This window comes from Alosa sapidissima, chromosome 23 (genome assembly GCF_018492685.1).
Source record: "Alosa sapidissima isolate fAloSap1 chromosome 23, fAloSap1.pri, whole genome shotgun sequence".
Classification (NCBI taxonomy): domain Eukaryota; kingdom Metazoa; phylum Chordata; class Actinopteri; order Clupeiformes; family Clupeidae; genus Alosa; species Alosa sapidissima.
Window position 1 is genome coordinate 27,848,260 of NC_055979.1, and position 25,000 is coordinate 27,873,259.

Below are 25,000 nucleotides of genomic sequence, written 5' to 3' on the forward strand. Positions count from 1 at the left end.
GCAGCTTCCTGTGTGCCTGCAGCCAAACTGGCCCAGGATTGGACAGCTCTCATGCCACTCATGTTTCCAATGAAATGCCCCAGCCAATCATGTTGCTCTGCCACAGGTTACTGCTCAACAGCTGTAGACCTCTAAAGTTCACCTACAAAAAAGCTGCCATCTTTGAGATCCGGTATCTGGCCATTTTTCCAATGGGAAAATAACATGGGGATTTTGAATTATCGTACCTGTTAAACTCTCGCGGGGATGAAAAAGTCTGAAATGCAGACGTTTTCCTGAACACACTTTTGTCCTCTGCCTTCGAGTGGATACTGTGATCTCCGGTAAGTGTAGACGGCACACTTTGATTTTTGCTACCCCAGAGCTACATGTAACTTGCAATGCAACTTGCCATAGGTAGTTAGCTTCAATTAACAACCGGATCTCCTTATATGGGCAAAGATGGCTGTTTTGGTTCTTTTTTGTAGGCGAACTTCAGAGGTCTATTGGAAGCCTTTGTGTGACCCATCCTCCAGGGGGCTCTTGCTACTTACTAGCTACTTACTCAGAGTAGATTTAGTCCCGGTTTCAACCCAGCTCACCTCCAGAGGCTGCTACCGTCTAGAGACTGAGAACATGTATGAAGGTCCATGGACTGGGTTAGAATATCTGTTCAGACCCTCTGGTTGAGTGATATGAAGTAACGAGTGTTTGCCAGGATTAGGACTGCGATGTGTGTGTGTGTGTGTGTGAGTGTGTGTGTGTGTGTGTGTGTGTGTGTGTGTGTGTGTGTGTGCGTGTGTGCGCGCGCACTGAAGAAACTGTTCTCCTCCAAGCCTGAGGTAGACATGGGTCCACCTTGGCTGTCTAGCATGTATTACTGACAGGGTCGGTCATTACAGGCAAATTCGCGCTGAGATTTACTTGTGGGTGTGAATTTGAGCTTTTAGATGGTCACACTGTATGCAGTGACGCAAAATCACAAAACATACTCACCTCATCTCCTGTCTGGACTTGTTCAAGGCACAGCTCAACAGCTCCAATGGGTCCCTGCAGTAAACTACTGCAATTAACTTTTAAATACCAAAAAAAAGGTCTACACTGCACCATTTTAAGACAGACTATTACTTGTGAACTGCCTTTTTATTAGACTTTTGAACTTAGGGTTACAGTTATAGTTGTCGAACTCCAAACAGTATTAACTTATTTCAGAAGTAAATGAAATAAATCCTTGCATTAATAAATTACACACCGGTAGTTAGACCAGTAGTTTAAGAACATAGTACTTACAAACCTCTGACCAGCTGACAGGTTTAAGGCCTTGCTTACAAGCGAGGTGGTGTTTCAACTCTGGTGACACTGGGTGGTGGTAGCGTAGTGGCTAAGGAGATGGGCTAACTTGCAGTAGCCAGAAAAGTTGCGGGTTCAAGTCCTGACTGCCTCTGTTGTGCCCTTGAGCAAGGCACTTAACCCCAAGTTGCTCTGGGGAGAATGGGCCTTGTAGGAATTCACTTTGGGGAAAAAAGCATCTGCCAAATTAATAGGTTTATAGTAAGTATAAGTATATGCTCTTTTGATCCCGTGAGGGAAATTTGGTCTCTGCATTTATCCCAATCTGTGAATTAGTGAAACACACTCAGCACACAGTGAGGTGAAGCACACACTAATCCCGACGCAGTGAGTTGCCTGCAACAACAGCGGCGCTCGGGGAGCAGTGAGGGGTTAGGTGCCTTGCTCAAGGGCGCTTCAGCCGTGCCTACTGGTCGGGGTTCGAACCGGCAACCCTCCGATTACAAGTCCTAAGCGCTAACCAGTAGGCCACGGCTGCCCCACAAGTATACACTAGTGAGGTATTCCTACTTTTGTTAGATGAGTTGACACTAGTGAGGTGTTCCTACTCTGGTCAGGTGTTAGATGAGATGACACTAGTGAGGTGTTCCTACTCTGGTCAGGTGAGATGACACTAGTGAGGTGTTCCTACTCTGGTCAGGTGTTAGATGACACTAGTGAGGTGTTCCTACTCTGGTCAGGTGAGATGACACTAGTGAGGTGTTCCTACTCTGGTCAGGTGTCAGATGAGATGACACTAGTGAGGTGTTCCTACTCTGGTCAGGTGAGATGACACTAGTGAGGTGTTCCTACTCTGGTCAGGTGTGGCTGCTTGTGTTTCTGCCTGCTTCCTCCTCCGCCATCTTGACGCTGCTTCGCTCCGCTCCACTCTGCCCCAGACCTGCAGATTCCTGACTTTTTCTGCTGTTTTTGTAAAGAATGTTTTCCTCTTTTTTTAATCAAATAAAGGAAATGTGAACTCTTGAAGTCTTGGCTCTGCTTGTGGTCTTTGAGACAGAGAAACATTATGTTCACATTTATTCATTTAGCTTTTATCTGAACATGAACATGAAGCCAGGTGCACAGAAACAGACTTATGTACCGACTTATATATTTAGTTAATAATGTGTATAATTTTTGGGGGGTTATGCCTTTATGTAGATTTTTGGGGGGTTATGCCTTTATGTAGAGAGACAGGAAGCAAGTGGGAGAGCGTTGGGGTGGGATGGGGCTGGAATCAAGCCTGTCCCCATGGGCACTAATGGTGCGATCCATTCGTCCAACGTGCTCGTCTTACGAGCATGTAAGTTGTCCGAAAAACAGGAAGTTACGCAAAATTACACAACGGCACTCCCCCCTAAACTCGTCTGATAAGAAGCGATCTCGTTCCAGCAAAGGACCCCCAGTTCACGTAATTTCACAAGTTACGAGTTATCACAAGCCGTCAGCATGTACAAATGGAACGCACAATGAGATCCAAATGAGGTGCTGCCACAGAGAAGCCAGGACCACAGAACAGTAAATGAATAAAACGTTTATTGGAAGATAACACAGTCATATTGGAGGCTCTTCAGAGACATCAGTGGCTGTTTAGAAGTGGTTACAAACATAGCATATATGTAATGAATAACAAGTGTGTATTAAAATCATAAAAAAATAAATGATGTGAGAGACTGTGTGTTGGCACAAAACTGTTCCCTTGTCTTCTTGTAATTTTTACCAAAAGTTTAAATGTCCTAAGATGCTTAAAGTTAAGGTCAGGGTGTGATCTGGGACTTCCAACCCTTCTGATAACATAATACCAGACAGTTTTACTAGCATGCAATAGCCCAAAAGTAACACAATCAACTGCATGGTTCATATTGAAGTTGTTTGTTCATGTCTGTCAAAATATCTTCAATTATAACGTCTCCCATATGGCCTCAGTCTTCAATATGACTAACTATATTAGAGGTTAAACGTCATAGAAATGTATTAGTTTATTATTAACAAAATTGTGTAGTCTAGTCATGTTTTCATTTTTAGGTCCTGGGGGGTATTCCAAGTATGTGGTTTAGTTCATGCACTTGATATACCTCCCCTGAAGTTGATGGTTTAACTGCTTTAACTGGCAAAAGTTCCGAGGTGTGTGATTTAAAGGCTTACTGGTCATCACTGACACCGTCATCTCTCATCTGTCTAACAACCCTTTAATGGTCCCAGAAGAGCCATATATATATATATATATATATATATATACTACAGCTTTTATTATTATTATTATATCACCTTATTCTTTATCGTTAGCTGCATATATCTCTTTTACCAGTGATGCATAGATCAGTATATGCATGCATCTATCACCCTTTTCTTCCTCTCCCTCTACTCTTCTCTCTCCATTCCTCTCTTCTTCTCTTCTCTCTCTTCCTATCTCTCTCTCTCATCTTCTCTGAGGTCCTCTTGGCGGTGTTGTGGGGTCCGCAGGGAGGTCCTCAGATGGCCATGGTGCACAGGATGAACTGCAGAGATAAAAACAGAGGAGGAAGAGCATGTTTGGATGAACAGATTTAGATGAGGGGAGGGGAAAGTAAATCTAAGTAAGTATTAAGTATTTTAAGTATTACGTTTTTTAAGTATTTTTAAGTAAGAACTTTAGTAAGTAAGTATTTAAGTATTTTTAAGTAAGAACTTTAGTAAGTAAGTATTTTTAAGTAAGTACAAAGTCTTTGTGTTTCTTTGGCTTGCTTACGTCATCATACTGGAACATGATGGAGCCCTGCTGCATTGTGTCTCTCCGCTTGAAGCTGTCTGTGAAGCGAACAGGAAACAGAGTCTGAACTAGGGTTGCACAAATAATCCATTTTTATTCAAAACTGCAATGTGAACTAATGCATTTAGCTAATCACAAAGGATAAACGTGCAGCTCACAACTCGGCCCCATTGGTTCATCTTTCTTAATCTTAACATTTATGATTTTTATATTCATGTCATCATGTCATGTCATTGTGTGACAAATAGTGAAGCTCACCTAACAGGAGTGCTGTGCTTCTCATGCACTAGGCATGCTCACCAATAAGGTATGGCACAAATTTGCCATCTTGAACTAAAGCTTGACTTTCAAAAATGATATTGTAAATCAAATCATAATCACAATGTCCATCAGAAAAAAGATGTTTTCCCCAAATCATGCAGTCCTTATCAAAACACAAGTCAGCTACATAAGAGACAAAGAGTCTAGACACAAGTCAACCAATCAGAGGCCAAGGGCCCTATTTTGACCCAGCGCAAAGCATATTCTTACATTTAAATATTTTGCCATGCACAACATAAACAAAACTACACTAACACACAAACACTGACCGTCACCACAGTAAAAGCAAAAGTCAAAACCAAGTAAAACAGCTGTACACCACTTAATACAAGTAACATAAAAGACAAAAGAGAAGATGGGCCCATCCAAATTAACCATATATTGCACATTCAACAACCAGTGTTTCAGTACATTCATCTCTGAGCAAAACCAATATTCTAGAATGTTTTTGCTGCTGTAAAGCCACAAAACAGGATTCTCATATTACTTTTAAAGTTCAAAGTGGTGTCATCATTTAACAGACATAAACATGGATCTGGGACTATGGTAGTCCAGAGTATTTTCCCCATAACGTCACATGAGTCCATAAAGTGTTCACTTTAGCACATTCCCAGAACATATACAAAACTGTCCCCACAGAAGAATTCATACATAAAGTACAATTAGGAGTTGACAGGCCATGCACGTCTCTTTTATTGAACAATGCGCCCAGGGATGTGGCAATTAACAACCTAAAGTGTGGTCTGGCGCTTTATCTAAAAATCACTATTTTACACCATCTAAAACTCATTACGCCACTGACCAAGAAAAACCTGGTCTATAGCGAAAGGCGCATATGAAGCACAACTGAAGACGCACCATCATGAGATGTAAGCAGTAACTCCTCTGCAGGATAAATGTCCTTAGGTTTTTTATTCAGTCATTCGAACATTATTGAGGTAAGTGTTGCTTTTTGGCTATGCTTTCGATGGTGACCCATTGTCAGTCAATAGTGAAAGTAATTAACTGTGTAGAACTGTTTCGTCACCACCACTATGACACCACCGAGAAGTTAGTTTCACTTTGCCAATGCATTCTAATAATAGACGAGTGCAGATGCGTGTAGGCTATACTGCTAGGTTTCAGTAATGCATGGTTAAGTGGAATACCTGTTCCATAGGGTCTCGCATGCAAGCAGATTCCTTCAAATGCGTCGCTGACTATCAAAATACTGATGCGCTGAAGTTGAAGTTTGAAGTTGCACTGCTTGCTATTAAAGGGAATGAGAGATGTCATTCTCATTGGTTTAAAGGATGTTACGCCCAACACACACCCATGACTGATTAAGAAACATAAGACCAACCTTTTTGCGCCAGGCGCCCGATGTTTGATAACAAAACCACCCCCAATGTGGACTGGACAAACCCTTAGCTAATCGACAGTGACCATGAGGCAATTCCATGGAAAATTACGTTATTTGTAACATCAACACCAATAAAATGTGATGGTATGGTATGATGTGAATGATTACATGAAATTTGAGCATTTGTAATTTTTGGCTGAAGAATGTACATGAGAAAAAATGCACAAAAAATAAATGTTATCATTCATATCATACAAATGCCAAGGCATTTCACTGGCGTTATGGATGTGACAAAAAGTCCATTTTCCGTGGAATTGCCATAGAACAGGTAATTGCCCCATGCGTTTTAGATTGCTAAGATAGGGGCCCAAGAGACTGGTCACAAGTCAGCTTGAGACACTGGACCCGCAGCATCCCTGACCTGTGCGTCCTGCTGTGGCATAAAATCACTTACATGCATGGTGTGTGTGTGTGTGTGTGCATGTGTGTGTTTATGTGTGTGTGTATGTATGTGTGTGTGTGTGTATGTATGTGTGTGCGTGTGTGCGTGCGTGTGTGTCTGTGTGCGTGTGATCCTACCGGTCAGTGCCCTAAGTTTGACACAACAGGCCACATAGTCGTCAAAGAAGATGCGTCCTCCTTTACTGTAGCGCTTGACTATGGCATTCAGAGCCTGGGGACTGACCCTGTAGCCTGCAGTGACCAGAAAAACAACAACAAACAATTAATACACACACACACACACACAAAAACAGTTTACACACACACTCACACTATGGCGATATACATATGCAGAACCTAATGACTGATCTTGGAATCTTCAGAAAAAGAAGCATAATCAGTTTAATTAACACACGCACACACAAAGTGCCTATCAATGTTACATTATACTGTGGAATGGAGAATAATGTATAATGTATACACAATGTATAATGTATGTGTGTGTGTGTGTTCGTTCTCCGTGTCATGTCAGACTCACCCATGGCTCCGATGGCTTGTTGCATCTCGTGTGGTTCGACAGTACCGCTGCGGTCCTGGTCGTATGTCATGAAGTTCTGCTTCCACCCGTTCAGTGCCATGAAGAGCTCCTTGAACTCATTGAAGCCCATCTTACCCGTCATGTCCCGCTGCACTATTGGTTAAGGCACAAACACACATGCACAAACACACACACACACACACACACACACACACACGCACAAACACACACACACACACACACACACATGCACAAACACGCAAACACACATACACATACACACACACACATGCACGAGCGTGCACGCACACACACACACACACACACACACACACACACACACACACACACATGCACGAGCGCGCACGCACACACACACACACACAAACACGCAAGCACACACACACACACACACACACACACCTAAACAACGCTAGTATTATTTAGCCTATCTGATTTTTAAACCATTTGATATTCTTCCTTATGAGAGACTTGTGATAAAACAGCAAGGCAGATCCACGCCCCGAATAGATTTAGTTCAAAACTCACAGAGAAGTAACACAGGGAAGTGGACTGTCAAATAACCAGTCTTTTCAACTCCATTTGAACTGACTGAAAGTGACTGTTGGTCATGTCTAAAAAATCTTAGCATGTGTAAACTGGGTTTGGGGAACCTGAGTAGCTTTAGTCCACAAAGGACAATACAGCAGCTTAATACTACTAATGCAATAACTGACTCATTTCATGTCAGCTTCCCCTATTTTTGAGCTTCTGCCCCTGTGTTTGTTGAGGGGGAACTCATATTCAGTTGCATACAGTTGCATATTGATTTTAATTTTGGTGTCCATGTTAACAGGTTACCGCAGCCACACTACCTCAATCATATCCGCATCTAAAGCCGCACTGCAACCGTGACAATAGTAGTGATGTAGAAATACATTGGAAAGACCAGTTTATAATAAACAGTCATAATATCTGTTTAAAAGGGGAAGTGGAGGCTAAATTTGTATAAAGCATTAGCTAATGCTATCATTGTGGCTAACTACCGTAGCTACTAGCTACTGGTAGTATGGTCAGAAAATGTATGGCTAGCTATTGGTAGTATGGTGATTAAATTATAGTGCTGTTATTAAGTTACATGGTATAACTTGCGTTTATGTTTCACAAATCTATCAACAAACAAGTTAGCCTCCATCACTTAACCAAGGCTAACATTATTTTACCTGTTGGACGTAATGTTAAGCTGGAAGACAAAAACAATAGCCTACTGAAAATTCAGATAAAGGATCATTATTTGCCTTCTTTAAAAATAATATTCGGCCGTTATAAATGGAGATACCGATAGATCGGCAAATATCTAATATTGGTTCACAGATTTATCGATCGGGCTCTACTCCAGACAGTCAGATAAATAGCGCTGCTTCAGCTGCAACTGAGAGGGGTCACAGCAGCGATGACCAGAGCTGAAGCAGCGATAGTTGAATGTCACACATCTAACCAGCTCAGATCACACAAAATAGGTTTCGGTGCCAAGTTCAAAACAGGTTTAGGTGCAAATTTCAACATAAGTTTAGATGCAAAGTTTAAAATAGGTTTAGGTGGGAAGATCAATCTAGTTTAGTTCATCAGAGAAGCGCAGTGTGCTGGATTTAGTTTTTTTCTGTGGTTTAGTGCTCCTGTAACAGCGGCAATTAGTTACAGCAGACAGGCTGAATCCAGAAGGATACATCCAGCATGGCGATCATAATTCTGCACGTCTCTAAGCTGAAGGCTGTGGAGGAGCAGAGGAAGAGAGAGAGAGAGAGAGAGAGAGAGAGAGAGAGAGAGAGAGAGAGAGAGAGAGAGAGGGAAGAAGAGAGGGACAGAAGAGAGAGAGAGAGAGGAGGAGAGAGAGAGAGAAAGGGAAAGAAAGGGGGGGGGGGGAGAAAGAGGGAAAGAGAGGGGGACAGAAGTGAGAGAGAGAGGGAAAGAGAGGGGGACAGAAGAGAGAGAGAGAGAGGGAAAGAGAGGGGAACAGAAGAGAGAGAGAGAAAGAGGGAAAGAGAGGGGAACAGAAGAGAGAGAGAGAGAGACAGAAGATGTCAATGTTGCACAACCATGACATACTCAATGTTAACAAGCTGCATCTGATATTTTAACACACAACCTCAGTTTCCTCTGTCTCAACATGCCATTCTCTACATCACACAGTTGCAATGTTGTGTTTTTGGTCCACAGTAAAGGTAATGACACACACACACACACACACACACACACACACACACACACACACACACACACACACACACACACACACACTTACGTGTGTAGGTGCCACTGAAGCCACTCTGTGTCAGGCATCTTTGAAGTTCCTCAGCATCGACTTCACCATCCTGAGAGAGAATGACATCATAACTGATTTAGGGTCAAAGGTCATTAGGACCAAACAGTGAAGTGTATGATGAAGTGCAACTTCCCTGCCAATAACTCAGACAGCAAATGCTCATGCCTGACTGCTTCCGCAGCTCACTGAAGGCACGTGAAGGTCTTGATCAGGGGTGAGTTCAAATACGCAAACATTCGCAAATAGCTTTCTGTTTGCCCTTGACTTTTCTTAATTTCAATTTCACTTATAGAGCGTCAAAACATTACACATGTCTCGTGGCGCTTTATAGAGTGTTAGACAATCAGAGAAAAGAAAAGAAGTACCATGGGTAACAGGGGAGAGAAAAAAACTCCCTAGAATTGGAGATACATCTAGGAAGAAACCTCGAGCAGATCCACGACTTTCCCCAACTAAAAACCCTGCACTTCCATGACGTGCTGTATACTGAATGTTACATTGAAATGACTTCACAGACCAAATCTTTCAGAGCAGCAGAAAGCTAATAAACTGGCATTGAAAAAACAAAGTAGGGAAAACCACAACCACTCAAGCAGCCAGTAACGAAAAAAGCTAATAATTAATCCAATAAACACCAATCCTGCCTGGAAATATGATATGAAGTATCAATATATTGGTATTAATGTATTTTAGCAAGTAGATTTTAAACTGCTACAAAAATCTCTGATATTCCCTGACTTTGCGCCAACAATGATCAAATTCCCTGACTTTCCATGTCTGGAATAGACTTTTCAGAAATTCCAGAAATTCCATGACACGTGGGAACTATGTCTGAGTTTTTCATGAAGGTGAACATGTTGGGAGTTGAACAGTGAGTTACAATTGAGAGAGCTTCCTGGCGTCCTATTTGCTTCCTGTTGGCTGATGTCACAATGGCTGAGATCCAGCCAATCACAACCTTTAGAAACAAGGACACTTCTGCTGCACTACCCTGCACCCAACGTCTCCCCACTCACCTGCCCTGCGATGGCCGTGAAGTAGCCCCACATTGGGTCCTGAGCGGGAGGAGGAGCGCCAAAGCTGCCTGGGTAAGCCCCTGGCTGGGGGGGGTATCCTGCTCCTGGGGCACCACCCATAGGCATCCCTTGGTGGGGCATCCCTTGGTGTGGCATACCGTGATGGGGCATCCCGTGATGGGGCATTCCCTGAGCGGGCATACCTGGCATCTGACCTCCATACTGGTGAGAGAGAGAGAGAGAGAGAGAAAAAGAAAGAGAGAGAAAGAGAGAGAGAGAGAGAGAGATAAAGAGATGGAGAGACAGAGAGAGGGAGGGAGAGAAAGAGAGAAAAGAGAGAGAGAGACAAAGAGAGAGGGATTACATAACAGACTCACACTATCTGGGTGTTGGTCTCGCTCAACACCACACACCTTAAAGGAGCCTTAGTTACACACTTGTTAATTTACTCCACAACATTCCCACAGATGCTTTTGTTAAGTCTGCAAGGTTTTCCATTGAATAAATGCCTAGGCTTGTTTTTCTCTAGGGATGTAACGGTATGAAAATGTAACCTTACGGTTATAGAGACCAAAATTATCATGTTTTTTGGTATTATCACGGTATTTTTAAAAGTGTGTTCAATATGTTCGAGATCAAAACGTTTCTCAGTTCTGAGAACACTGAAACCCGAAACGTTTGTATCCCAGTCTTTGTCGTTCTTATATATATTTTTAAGCATTTTAGATTTTTTTGTATTTTGTTAATTTAATATTGTATATTAAAGTTATAAATCCCATCAAGTTTGCCTGTTCATTTATTCATTCCTGCTAATATATAATTAATTTCTGCTCATGCGGTTAGTTTAAAGTAATACTAAAATTGGTATGCAGAGTTTGCAATGTTAGGGGAACGTTCCCTAAAGGTTCCCAGATTGCAACGTTTAGGGAACGTTTGATGTAACCAAAAACTTTGATGTAAGAAAACTTTCCATGGGAATCAAAACCTAACCTTCAGGGAACCTAACATTCCCGCAACCAGAACGTTCTGGGAACCATAGCTGGGAAGCCTTGTTCACCGTTTCAAATTAATTGTAGGACCAATACTACACTAAGCGTCAGGCCCTGAGTGTGGATTCCTTTATTCCACTTCCTTACTTCATCTATTGGGCGCACCAGGCGAAACACCTTTACATACTCAGACCTCAACGTAAGCCCAGACGCAAACCTCAAACCTTTAGCCATTATGGGCAGGGAAGAGTCAAATTTGAAAAGCCCGGCATGTCCTCAGCCCTAGTCACACTGACATATCTTATTATGACCGCCGAGCAGCGAAGATTTTTTTTTTTTTTTTCTTTTTCGCATGCCCAAATTTCCGTCAATGATTCCCGGGACACTGAAAGACCGGGGTACATGAAACTTGGTGGGCATGTAACCCCACATGGATAGCATGGAACCATCGTTTTTCGTTTTGATCTGTAGCCCCCCCGCTGGACTGGACCCCCCGAAAGGAGGGTAGGGCAGACACAGTTTTCTGTGAATATCTCGAAAACCGTAGGGTTTAGGAGGACCATTTTTTTTTTGTATGTTGATCTCAAGGGGCCATGTCAACCCATTCCATAACCACTCATTTCATGTATAGCGCCACCTAGTTAAACGCAAAAAAGTAAAAATGAGGTGTTGTAATTGAAGGTATCTGTGACCTAACATAGTCAAAACTGCACGAAATTGGAAGTGTAGGATCATTATGACACCCTCTGTATGCACGCCAAGTTTTGTGGAATTCCGTTCATGGGGGGCCACACAATAAATGAATTTATGTTACTATACACCAACTGGCCTGTAGGTGGCCGGAGACAGTTTTCTGTGAATATCTCGAGAACCGTAGGGCCTAGGAGGTCCACCTTTTTTATGTATGTTGGTCTTAAGGGGGCATGTCAACCCATCCCATTACCACTTATTTCATGTATAGCGCCACCTAGTTAAAAATTAAAAAGCAAAAAATTAGGTGTTTTCATCACAATATCTCTGGCTGACAAGGTCAAAACTGCACGAAATTAAAAGTGTAAGATCATTATGACACCCTCCGAATGCATGCCAAGTTTTGTGTACTTTCGTTCATGGGGGGCCTTACAATAAAATAATTTATGTGTACATTTAGTGACGTACACCAACAAGGATTCCCGGGACACTGAAAGACCGGGGTACACAAAACTTGGTGGGCATGTACCCCCACATGGATAGCATGGAACCGTCATTTTTCGTTTTGATCTGTAGCCCCCCCGCTGGACTGGACCCCCCGAAAGGAGGGTGGGGCAGACACAGTTCTCTGTGAATATCTTGAGAACTGTAGGGCCTAGGATGACCATTTTTTTCCGTATGTTTGCCTCCAGGGTTCATGTTAACCCATTTCATGTGCACACATGTGCACAAACAGATACACACACACACACATACATACATTCACAGTAATCATACGTATGACACATACTCACACAGTAGACATATGTACGCTTGCATGCACAGGCACATACACAGGCACACACACAAGCACGCACACACGCACACACACACACACACACACACACACACACACATAACGTAAACATAACACAAACAATCAAGAATCTATGAACTAATCATGTTTTGGTACTTGTTGTCTAGCAGATACCAGTGAGAATTGAGTGTGGATAATGCAATTTAGTGAGACAGTTAGAATCATATAGGCCTTTCAGCGTGATTTCTTTTTGTGGAAAAAATGTGCTGGACTGGGCGGCGGTCATATTTTGTACCGCTCTGCGGTACATCTAGTTTCAAAACAAACAAGAAAAAAAGGTGGTTTCCTACTGGCATGACTTTTTAGGCTACAATACACAGGGTTGCTTCACCGACAAACGCGGTTATGCAACAGGCAACAAACATAAGTAGCCTAATCTATTGCAAACCCAATTAAAGTGCTACAGGTAATGATAGAATAACCTGATGCATGTAGGCGTAGATGTGTAACGTTTTGAAAGGAGAGCAGAAGAGACCACCACCATTTGACACCTGCCACCACATCCTACTGAGCTGAAAGTTCTGGCCTTTGCGTGCGGAGCATAGGGTCTTTACCGCAACGCCCCGCCCCATTCTATTAAATCAGATGGATGCTTAACGTTCCGCTGCGTCACCCCGACTCAGCACCTATCCTATCAATACTGTTCGCAAGGCACGATCAAATCTGTCTTAATCAATGAGCCAACTAATCTCGCGTTATAGCTTGACCAAAGATTGTTAAGGCAGAGCTCCGCCTTAACAATCTTTGGCTTCCCCTCACCCACCCACCCACTAGGAAAAAGTTACATTATAGCCTATGCGGAAAAGCGTAGCCTATCAATAGCTCTGTTGTCAATATTACGGTCATTAGAATGATTCTGATAGCAGCACTACTTACGCCACCGTATCCGGGGTAAGCCATCACTCCGCTGTTGAAAGAAATTTAACTTGATAAGAACCTGGTTTGCGAAAAGGCGATAAGCGAGAGGACCACACTGTTCGAAAGTGACTTCCTACTTCTCCCGTGTCCTATGAGGTTATCAACTTGCTGAAAAGCGGAAATGGTGGCCGAATGACTGCTAGGACTAACAGCCAATCATACGAGTGTAGTGTGTGTGTGTGTGTGTGTGTGTGTGGTGTTTGTGTGTGCGCGCGCGCGTGTCCGTTTTACACATAGACAGTGCTTTTACACCGCAACAGCAGGGCTACAGCAATAATATTGCCTCGTCGTCGACTTTGTTTCCGGGTTAATATTAACTCTGAAATAATGTTCACATAGGCTATCATAGATAGGCCCTAGGCCTATAGCCTATCGTCCCCTTAGAATTATAAGGTTCAACTTCATAAGGTGAGGTTAGGCTACAAGTTGTATGCATTTTTGGATATTAGGCCTATAGCCTATCTAAAGAGACTTTGGTCCACTTATCAATTAGGCCTATAGAATTCTAAAACTTTGAAGTTCAATATCTCAGAACTACTCAGAATGCAGATAGAATCTTATACATAGCCCATGCAGCTGCGCTTCAAAATTAGTTTGAAGTAGGATAGAAGTGTGTAATTTGTCACTAATGTCAGTAATTATAGTGACAAAGAATGCTCACAAAAAGTAAGCCTATATGCGCTGGACCAGACTGCATTCATGCAGCATGCAGTTAGGACCTAAATTTAGATCGTTTTTCTTAATGCCAAGTCCAGTTGTTATAGACTAGCACCCTGTGTAGGCTAGTAGGCTACACACAGATTACATTTATCTGAAACCAATGACGGATTCTGTTTGAACGGCAGGGGCTGGGCGGGCGGACAAACAGGGCACCTATCCGACGACATGTGACCCCAACCCCACGCAAAACAAAGCTACATAGGCTAGGCCAGTGGTTTTCAAAGTGGGGGCCGCGAGGGGGTGCCAGGGGGGCCTCAGCAATTTGGAAAGAAAAATAAAAGCAACAAATAAATACATTTGAAAAATTTTAAATATACCCATTACTATGAGGGTTGTTATACAATGCCATTATAATAATTTGTCGCATATCTGAACATTATTTTCCATGCAATGACTGGGAATAATAGTAGAGTAATAGCTCTCATATAGCAGAAAGCCCCAAATGTAATTTTACACACTGTATGCTCCATCACAAAGTGCTTGTGGCTAAAATAATTATTAGGATTAGCTTAATGTATTTTTAAATTTGCCGTAGTATTGTCGATGGGTTTAATAACACATCAAGGGGTCCTTGGCCAGAACCTAGTGGTATTTGGGGGGCCTTGTCAAGGAAAAGTTTGGGAACCCCTGGGCTAGGCTATTAATGATGATCAAACATGATGAAAATGAACTGCGTAGGAAATCCAGACTAAAATATGGCAAACCGTCTGATAAAAAGTTAAATAAAAAACTGATAAAAAGTAAACTAAAAAAACTTTGTAGTTTCATACAGAAAGTAGGCCAACTCGGTGACCTCGGGAGTCGGGAAACAGAGATCTATGTGAAAAAATCACAATTCGAATTTATCCTTTAATTTATCTTCCCCTTGCAGAAACATGGTCAAGACGATGTAGGGCACTACATGTCATTTTTAACTTTCCATTGCAAGGACACTCGCCATAGTGCTATCTAAAAGGGAACTTCATGTTTTTCTTTTTCATTAGAAAGCACTTGCAGAGGACCTCAAGCATATCCTAATGCAAGGGCACCCAGCATATTTGTATCCACTGCCAGTGGCAATTATAGAAAAATGTTGATGGGGTGGCCGGGCTGGGGCACACAGTGTTGGGTCAGATTACTTTGAAATGTAATCCATTAGCCTACTAAGTACAGACTACACGCCAATTTTTGTAATCAGTAACATTATTCATTGGATTACAAAAATAATGTAATGTAATCTGGATACTTGTATCTTGAAACTGTATTACTTTTGGATTACTTCAAAATAAAAAAAAACTCAAAAATGAAATGCAATGAATAAAAAAGACACTCAATCAAGATAATTTTGATGCTACACTGATATTTACAAGCCCAGAATGCCTTCTGTTGCATTCTGTTATTCTCACAGGTAGGAGCATGACCCTTTTTGATAGAGAAAAAAGTGTATTGAAAAGGCGCTTGACTGTGTGTTTGCGAGTGTGTGTTGGGGGTGCACGATGGTCTACTTGATCGGTAAAATACTGGCATTGTGTTCACCGTGTCCATTTACTCCAAATTGGTCTTAATTTTCTGACTATGAACTACACTGCATATTGACTGCATGATGTAAAGCTGCATGATGTACTATACTATTTTGTAATTTGTATTTTATTGGGTTGAATAAAATGATGTATGTTCTATCAAAATACTTTATTGTATTTTTATATTTTAAATATACTGCAAAATCATCTCTGTGAGACATCTATGTGCTGATGTCATAAAAGTGCAGAATGATGCATGAAAGCTGATTGATGACTTATGCCAAGCAGACACTGATGATTTTAGCCCAGAATCAGTTTGATCTGACAAACTTTTGAATCAGGACTCCGGTCTGGCTCACAACTAGAGCCCGACCGATGAATCGGTGTGGAGATATTATCTGCCAATATTAGCCATTCTATCAGTATCTGTGTTTAAATAGTCTGCTAATTATTTTAAAATTAAGTAAAATAAAAAAGTTAAATTTCCAGTATTGTCTTTCCACCTTAAAATTATGTCCAACAGTAAAATAATGTTAGCTACTGACAGTAGCTAAGGTAGTTAGCCACAATGATAGCATTAGCTAATGCCATTGTTTGTCTAGGGTGACCATTTGTCTGAATTATACGGCTTGATGGTCTTTTGGGCCCTCACCGATGACTTCAAGGCAGCACTGCCATATCTAACCCTAACCCTAACCCTAACTTAACCCTAATCCTTGCTTAACTCTAATGCCTTCCAGGCAGCGCTGCCTTGAAGTCGACGGTGGGGGCCCAAAAGACCATATAGTATGTATATATACTTTTTGTATATATTTTTTGTATATATTTTTTGATCCCGTGAGGGAAATTTGGTCTCTGCATTTATCCCAATCCGTGAATTAGTGAAACAAACACAGCACACAGTGTACACACAGTGAGGTGAAGCACACACTAATCCCGGCGCAGTGAGCTGCCTGCAATAACAGCGGCTCTCGGGGAGCAGTGGGGGTTAGGTGCCTTGCTCAAGGGCACTTTACTGCCCCCGTGCCTACTGGTCGGGGTTCGAACCGGCAACCCTCCAGTTACAGGTCTGGACTGCTAACCAGTAGGCAAATTTGTCTTCAAGTTAGTTGTCTAGTTGGTGGTCTAGTTGATGGTCACCCTAGTTCTGCTACATTATAGCACACATGTAGCTTTTACTTCCCCTTTTAAGCACAAATTATGACTATGAACTGGTCATGTATTTCTGCAGAGAACCACTCACTTGTAGTGGAAAAAATAGGCTTCCATTGTATTCTCTAGCTGGGTCGCGGTTGGTTGTGCTAAAAGGCAATAACCCCTTAAATTATGACTTCTGGCTAATTTTGTGCAAATAAATGACAGATTGAGACTTGCAAATATAACCATCGACACATTTAAGGCATCTTGCTGTGAAAAAAAGATGGCAATTACATGATTATCACACATTACGTGACCTGTGTTATTTGACTGAGGGGCCCCGTTTAGATATCAGGGTGATTAACATAACCGATATGTTATTTGACTTAGGGGCCCTATTTATTCCGATATCAGGGCTGGAGAACATACTGACTTCAGGGATCCCTGAACACTTGGGCCCCTGGGCCTGTTAGGCCTGTTCAGTAATCCATCTATAAGTTTACCTGTTTAGAACTATACCATTTTGGAGTTCTGGTGTGTGATATTCCATATATAGTTTTAATAGCCTAAACGTTTGGGATAAAAAAGCTGATTTACAAAGTGATTCTAGATAGATAGATAGATAGATAGATAGATAGATACTTTATTGATCCCCAAGGGGAAATTCAAGGTCTCAGTAGCATACAGACATCACACACACATTCACTAACAGCAGAAAAAAAACACAACTAAGCAATAAGGACAGTAGAAGATAAAGAATATACTACATATTCTATGCCCCTTTGAAAAAAAGTATTTGTGTATTTTAAAAATACAAAAATACAGTATTTGTTTTGATTCAATATGGCTACAGTATTTTGTAGTTTAATTTGATACATTTAAAAATGGGTTTTTGGTAATGTAATGTAATAAGGTAATACAGGTAAAATGTAATAAAGTAATCTTCAACAATAATCTTGCCTGGGTGCCAGCCGAACTTAGTCCCGCCCACAACATTTGAGGTCGGGAAGTTCGGTCTGGCATTGCTCCGTTGTGGAGCAACTATGCTCGCCCCAAATCTGGCGGACCAATCAAATCGGGCTTTACGATGATGGACAGGTGAGAAATAGCGCCTCGTCTATCACGTCATCTAAGCATGCTTATTATGTTTGCAACAAAAACGCTGTGACAAGACCCCATATGGAAAATGCACATTAAAACGATTATTTCTGAAAACTTTGGCCAAAGTTGAGATGTGGGAAAACTCATGGTTTCACTTTCATGAAGAGAAAACAGTGTGTTGCATTGTGACATGTTGTTCCCTCGTTCGTTTGAAATCTCTGATTGACCACCTGTTCGAGGGATTTGCGACAGCCTTTCCATGGAATTTATATTGTCTCCACCCTCTGTGGTCAGAGCCCCCATCTGCCTGGATTCCTCAGTTAGGGGACCAATCACAGAACGGAGGGAGGGCAGCAAGACGATGACGACACACCGAAGCCGTCATGAGCTACGTACAGACACATTTGATAGACATTCGTAGCGCCCAATAAACGGCTCTGGGCATTCGTAAACCACCTTTCAAATACGAGAAAATGAATGTCTAGTTCCCAGACCCCATCTCAATGAGATGAGGTCTGACGTTAGCCAGGGTAGTAGCGAACTAGAATGGAGTTTTCCCACCATATATAACCTACATGTGCATGGAAAACATTCATACAATGGTAGAAATTGGTTCTTGAGTCAGTCGACACAGGACTTGCATAGCATCACAATATAAATACAGCCTCATTGATTTGACCAGCATCAAATCAATGTCAAACACTTGTTTTGGCTAAGAATTTTTTTTTTACTTGGAGACATTTCATGCAGACAAGCCCAACTGTCACATCTCTGGTGGGGTGGCACTTGGGGTGGCCGACTGGATTCTGGGGTTGGCCTGTGCCACCCTGTGCTTCCCATCTGACTGTGCCCCATCCAATGCAGCATCCATTAGGAAATCTATCTAAATTGATGCAAGTAGCCTATACACCCATTACTTCACTGCATTAAATTGTATCCAGAGAAACATTGCGATGGCACTTTATGCTTTCTCACATACAGGTAGCCTGACGAGCCATATACCCACATCAAGATGTAGGTAGGCTACTGGAACTATCCATTGGCACTACTCAATCCGAGAGGCGGGATAAACTGTTGTCTTTCAAATTTCCCTTCCACACAATCGGATAGCATACAACTCATCAGTCCCATCACCAGCGGAGCTAGTTGACTAGTCGTTTGCCAATTTAAAAACAGCTTGACTCAGGTCACGATTTAAACATCGCTGACCGACCGTCAGCAATCAGCATCTCCTGTGCTTTCAAATAGCAGGGAATTCACGCAGAACCGTCGCCTACACCATGTTATTATGACCGCCGCGCAGATTTTTTTTTTTTTTTCTTTTTCGCATGCCCAAATTTCCGTCAAGGATTCCCGGGACACTGAAAGACCGGGGTACACGAAACTTGGTGGGCATGTAACCCCACATGGATAGCATGGAACCATCGTTTTTCGTTTTGATCTGTAGCCCCCCCACTGGACTGGACCCCCCGAAAGGAGGGTAGGGCAGACACAGTTCTCTGTGAATATCTTGAGAACTGTAGGGCCTAGGATGACCAATTTTTTGCGTATGTTTGCCTCCAGGGGTCATGTTAACCCATTTCATGTGCACACATGTGCACAAACAGATACACACGCACACACATACATTCACAGTAATCATACGTATGACACATACTCACACAGTAGACATATGTACGCATGCATGCACAGGCACATACGCAGGCGCACACGCATACACACACACACACACATAACATTAACACATGCACACAATTCAAGAATTTCTCAGAATTATGAACAGGCAAGGTGGAGGTGGGGTTGTATAAAATGAATTTTACATGTGAAATCTATGAACTAATCATGTTTTGGTACTTGTTGTCTAGCAGATACCAGTGAGAATTGAGTGTGGATAATGCAATTTAGTGAGACAGTTAGAATCATATAGGCCTTTCAGCGTGATTTATTTTTTTGCGGAAAAAATGTGCTGGACTGGGCGGCGGTCATATTTTGTACCGCTCTGCGGTACATCTAGTTGACCTGATACTGATTCATTCAATTTCATTTTTCCAGCTCGCCAACGGAGAGTTGCTAGACTACCTGGGTGCCGCTGCCGCTAGGGTGCGTCTAGATTTCTAGGCTCATTCCACTGCATTCTTTCTGACACTGCTGAGCCGAGTAACCTCGTTAACACAGAGACCCTCAAGAGAGTGGGTCTGGAAAAGTCTGACTTCCGTAACTAGGAGTGAAATTAAACCTAAATTGGTATATTAAACTCTTACCAAATCGTTTTAAAAGTGTATCAATATTGTAAACGAAGGTTTTAAATTTACTCAATTCCAAAGAAATAGGCCTACACGTCAATTCCGGATTAGCGATTATTTGCTTGCCCGTGTTTTAGGGACATTGGAAATGCGCTTCAATGGCGCTTGGCCAGATGGATTTGCAAAATCGCAAATTTGACGACGAAAGTTCGTATAGGTAGCCTATTCCCAGGGGCCGCAAAGACTGGCATTGCTGGCATCGGCTCCGTCGTGTAAGTTAGTTTTCTATTTTTAACCTCCAGGTACACTTTGCATGTCGCGGCAGACCTGTTTGCTGTCTGGCCACATTTTTGCACATGGCAACATGGTTGATATGGCGCCACACCATCAACAAGATTGTAGGCTATCCAATATCGACACATAGGGACTTGCCCAGTGAAACATTAAACCCTTAGCCTTACGTTTCGAAAACGGATGAATGGAAACCGAAAGCGCAATCATAGCAGTCATGCACTAGGCTGCTGTATACTATCAGTTCAGCGCAGACTACAGTAAGAGTAGCCGATTCACCCACAGTAGCCTATGAATATTTTGATTACAAGGACATACAATGACTGTTGATACGGATGACAACAACCTCATCTTGCTGATAAACGAATGTTTTCGCAACACATTGCGGCGGCTTATCCGCATCGTGCCTGTTTTAGATCACATTACTTTCTTGGAGAGGGAGCAAAAAGAACGGATCATCAACAAGGCAAGAAATGACTGCAATCAAACTGCAGTCGATCTCCTTATTGACACCATCGTGGCAGGTCCCCGCCAGCCTGGATGGTCGCGGGAGTTCGTGGATGCACTCTTATTCGCGGGGTGCACGTACGCGGCTCAAATAGTGGGTATGGAGAAGTTGCCCAGTCCGTCGCTGGAGGCGGAGAACGACTGCTGTGTCAAGCTGATCGAAATTATGGGCCCGAGCTTGCTGGCGATGAAGACGACAGATGTGTGTGAGACCTGTTACCAGAGCAAACTCATCACGGAACTGGACAGGCAGAACGTGAGTTAAGTCGGAGAATGTCTCTTAAAATGATTAGGCTAAAATAATTTCTCTCAATAGGCCTATCCAATGTGTAACAAATGTTTCCCGCTTGTGAACGAGTTTGGATTTTGTCAGGCTATATTTGGCAAGCAGAATAAAGTAGCCTATAAATGTGAATCCAACATAGGCCTAACTGAATCACTTTCCTGTTTGGTTTACCTAAAAGTGTGACTTTGCTCTCCAACGTGATTTTTCCTTTGATGTGACATTTCAGATCTTAGCCGAGACAACCAATAACGGACCCATGGCTGGCGCTCGCCTTCTGCTCCACAGAATCGTCCTGCGGCCTCCGGGGTGGTTCTCTGACTTCCTCGAGGTGCTGAACAAGACGGAGCATGCTGATTTGGTCGCGGAACTCACCGGAACCAAGCCCGGTAAGACCACTTGTTGCTGCAGCTCCCTCCTCTCTATCCTGTCTCGTGTTAGTTAGTGATCAGTCCAGCGTCCGGTGATGTGAATCTCACGTCAGAGAAGGCTGCTGAGGCGGCTCAGCCTGCTGCTAACCCAGAGCTGTGGAGCCAGACAACCCAGATTTGTAAGGGTCCATGGCAGGCCGACCAACTGATTGACTGAGAGCCTTTTCAACAAAAATGTTTATAAGTTTGTGTGTGTGTGTGTGATGTGTGTGTGTGTGTGTGTGTGTGTGTGCAGGAAAGGGTGCTGATGAATCTCCACCAGAGAGTAGCAGCTCTGACGAGAGCACTGGACAGCAGGAGGAGGAGAGAGATGGGGAGGGAGAGAGGAAGGAGAAGCAAGGAGAGAAGGAGCAGGAGGAGGTGCAGGAGGAGGAGCAGGAGGAGGTGCAGCAGAGGGGGACTCTGTCCACAGAGGGTGGAGACAATATAAACGGTAAACCTGCAACAGCTTCATAAAGACCAGACAACTGAGCAGAAAAGTCCGACCCTCAATACTATGGACACACCACACACGCACACACACACTCACACACACACACAGGCATACGCACACCACACACATTGACACACACACACACCACACACACACACACACACACACACACACACACACACACATACAGTATAGGTCTACTCATTCAAATATTATGCTGCTATTGAAATGTAATTACAGTAACCTGTGCTGCTGTGTTGTGGTAAGGTGAGTGTGCTTCAGCTAGTCACCACAAGATGGTGCTACATGCAAGGTCAGCTGCTGGACACAATTCACTGGAGCAACTTTAAAGGTGCCATGTGTAATGTCCGGCAAAAAATCAATTCATACTCCACATTCCATAAAAGATGGGGGCAGTATACTTCCAGAAAGTGAGTTGGTCTTCCCTAGAGTAACAACCAAGACACGTGTATTGCAGTTTGGCTGGTGGTTATGTTGCCCGCATACCGCCTCCCATGGCCGAAACTGGTATTATGACACCTGTCAGGCTGTGGCTATAATTTAGCATGCTAATTCAGGTTGATATCTCTGCTGCACTATACCTTGTCATTTTTTTAATGACATCATCACCCTTATTTCTTCTCATTCTTTTGATGTGTGTAGCTCATTTTTTGGATATTTTTATCTCAATTCTTACACATGGCACCTTTAAGTGTTGCAAAGAATGATTTCAGAGTATGGCTGGAACAGATGTTGGGTGTATTGTGTAGGCCTACTGTGATGTGCTAATCAGTAAATGTGCTAATCAGTAAATGTATGTGTGCCCTTTTCAGATGTAAGCTCAGGTGTGTGTGTGTGTTGTGTGTGTGTGTGTGTGTGTGTGTGTGTGACACTCTACAGACTAGTCTGAATTGAAAGTGAAAGCTAGATGTGATTCAGGGATTCCCCTGAGCTGAATTCCAAAGCAGTGTGACTGAGTCATGTGCTTTTGGATTGGTACCTCTCTGTGTGTTTGTGCTGACATCATCTCTCTCTTTCCCTCACACTCCTCCTTTTCCCCTCCCACTTTCCCTTTCCAATTACCCTCCCCCCACACACACACACACACACACACACACACACACACACACACACACACACACACACCTTGTTTTTCTCTCTCCTTTTTCTTCTGCCTCTCTCTCCCTCTATCTCTCTGTCTCCCTCTCGCTCTCTCTCCCTCCCTCTTTCTCTCTCTTCATCTCTCTTCATCTTTCTCTACATCTTTATCTCCCTCCACCCCATCTCCCTCTCTCTCCCTCCCTCACCCCCCCCTCTTTCTCCCTCCCTCCGTTTCTCTCTACCTCTCTCTCTTTCTCATGCAGTCGCTCCTGATGTCTGCGTAGTTCCAAAGGTCTGCCTCATGCTGCGTCCGTACCAGCTGACCGTGGCCCAGCCTGCCCTGCAGGGTGCCAACAGCATCGTGTGCCTGCCCACGGGCAGTGGCAAGACCTGCGTGGCCGTCTACGTGGCCAAAGAGCACCTGGACCGGCGCCGCCAGCAGGGGGCGCCAGGGAAAACCGTGGTCATCGTCAACAAGGTGGCATACACACACACACACAGACACACACACACACACACACACACACAGACACACACACACACACACACACACACACACACACACACATATACACACACACACACACACACACAAACACACACACACACACATATCAAACCATACATACATCATACACACATCTCTACATCGCCGCACCATATATGTTATACACACATCCAGGGTGCGATTTGTGTAAAAACCAGAGGGGGGGATGATTTTGAATAAGTTTGTAACCCCCGACCCCAAAAAAAAAAAAAAAAAAAAAGAACGAACGATTCATAGCCTAGTAATGTCATGGCTAATAATACTCTATATTATTTTTGCCACCTTTGTAACATTTTAGTTTTAGTTTACCGTGGTGTATGACTTTAAACAGCGAGTGTGCTTGGTATGATGATCAGCTCCTCTAATGCAGGATAGGACTACGTTTTGACAAGCATACAAATTCACCTTGTTCTTGCCCCATCTGAAATGACTTCTCTACTTTTGCTGCCTCCATCCTTTCTGTATTTGTTGTGTAAAATAACGTTGTATATGATGGCACTGAAGTCTTAAGTTAGTGAATTGGCTAACAGTGTTAGTTGGTAACCAAATAGCCTACACATTGCGCTACACGCTGCGTAGGCTACGTGCATTCTCTCTCCTGCTGATTTGCGTTCAGTAGCCAAGTGCGTAATATTGCAAAAGTTGAAAAAATAAATGTGTTTATTGTATCCTACAGAAAATAAATAGCCTATCATACTGTCAGTTAATTGCCTACAGTGCAGTGAAGAGTTTGGAGAGTAAAGTTATAGGGCAACTTGAAGTTTTATGAAAATAATTTACGAACCGGAACATAAAGACCATGAAGCTTCTATTTCTTGCAGCTGTTAAAACACCCGCTAGATAGTTTAAATACCCACCAACATTCGTTTTTGCAGTACAGATTATTTCTAAAAGTTATTTGTCTACTACTAGCTGATTTATCAAACGAGTGCTTTCTCGTTCATCCTCTGCAAACTACAGGTGTTTCGGTAGAGAGCCCTTGAATAAGCGATGCCAAGCAATTTCTGTAACACTTTTTGTGACATTCAGCAAATATCTCCTCATTTAATGTAAGTTCCTTCGGACAATAGGCCTACGTTCTACTCTACGTGCAGTTGTCCTCCATCTCAGTTGCATCAGTTTTTTAATTTTGAAGGTTCTAAAACATTATTATGCTTCACTGAATCCTTCTCGTTTTCTTTCATTTGTCCAGCTAACTTTTCCATTGAACCTAGCC

General features: G+C 42.8%; 2 protein-coding genes and 1 long non-coding RNA gene across 3 annotated transcripts in view; 2 read left to right on the forward strand and 1 right to left on the reverse strand.

Moving 5' to 3' along the window:
• The first annotated feature begins 1,691 nt into the window (after positions 1 to 1,691).
• Positions 1,692 to 2,295, forward strand: LOC121698517. Its single transcript, XR_006026776.1, has 2 exons — positions 1,692 to 2,047; positions 2,131 to 2,295. It is a non-coding gene; the product is annotated as an uncharacterized LOC121698517 (long non-coding RNA).
• A 532-nt stretch (positions 2,296 to 2,827) lies between these two features.
• On the reverse strand, positions 2,828 to 13,608 carry gca (grancalcin). The gene is made up of 8 exons (XM_042080695.1): positions 13,450 to 13,608; positions 10,039 to 10,260; positions 9,002 to 9,071; positions 8,427 to 8,470; positions 6,700 to 6,847; positions 6,300 to 6,413; positions 4,037 to 4,095; positions 2,828 to 3,806 (listed from the first exon to the last, which is right to left on the reverse strand). Exons 1-8 carry the CDS (start codon positions 13,471 to 13,473, stop codon positions 3,780 to 3,782), a joined length of 708 nt encoding a protein of 235 aa, XP_041936629.1. The 5' UTR covers positions 13,474 to 13,608; the 3' UTR covers positions 2,828 to 3,779.
• A 6,539-nt stretch (positions 13,609 to 20,147) lies between these two features.
• The window catches only part of LOC121698504 (interferon-induced helicase C domain-containing protein 1-like), a 16,972-nt gene continuing 12,119 nt past the window's right edge, over positions 20,148 to 25,000 (forward strand). The window contains exons 1-4 of the mRNA XM_042080666.1: positions 20,148 to 21,245; positions 21,502 to 21,661; positions 21,939 to 22,136; positions 23,501 to 23,715. Coding sequence (XP_041936600.1) covers positions 20,802 to 21,245; positions 21,502 to 21,661; positions 21,939 to 22,136; positions 23,501 to 23,715 — 1,017 coding nt within the window. The 5' untranslated portion in view covers positions 20,148 to 20,801. The remainder of the gene's footprint in view (positions 21,246 to 21,501; positions 21,662 to 21,938; positions 22,137 to 23,500; positions 23,716 to 25,000) is intronic.

What these genes read in the sequence shown, in the direction of transcription:
- gca (XM_042080695.1), bottom strand. Translation starts at nt 13,473, where the DNA reads ATGGCTTACCCCGGATACGGTGGC. An exon ending in CTTACCCCGGATACGGTGGC is followed by an intron (nt 10,261 to 13,449) that starts GTAAGTAGTGCT and finishes CTCTCTCACCAG; the next exon opens with TATGGAGGTCAGATGCCAGG. An exon ending in TTATGATCGCCATGCTGGAT is followed by an intron (nt 6,848 to 8,426) that starts GTATCCTTCTGG and finishes CCAATAGTGCAG; the next exon opens with CGGGACATGACGGGTAAGAT.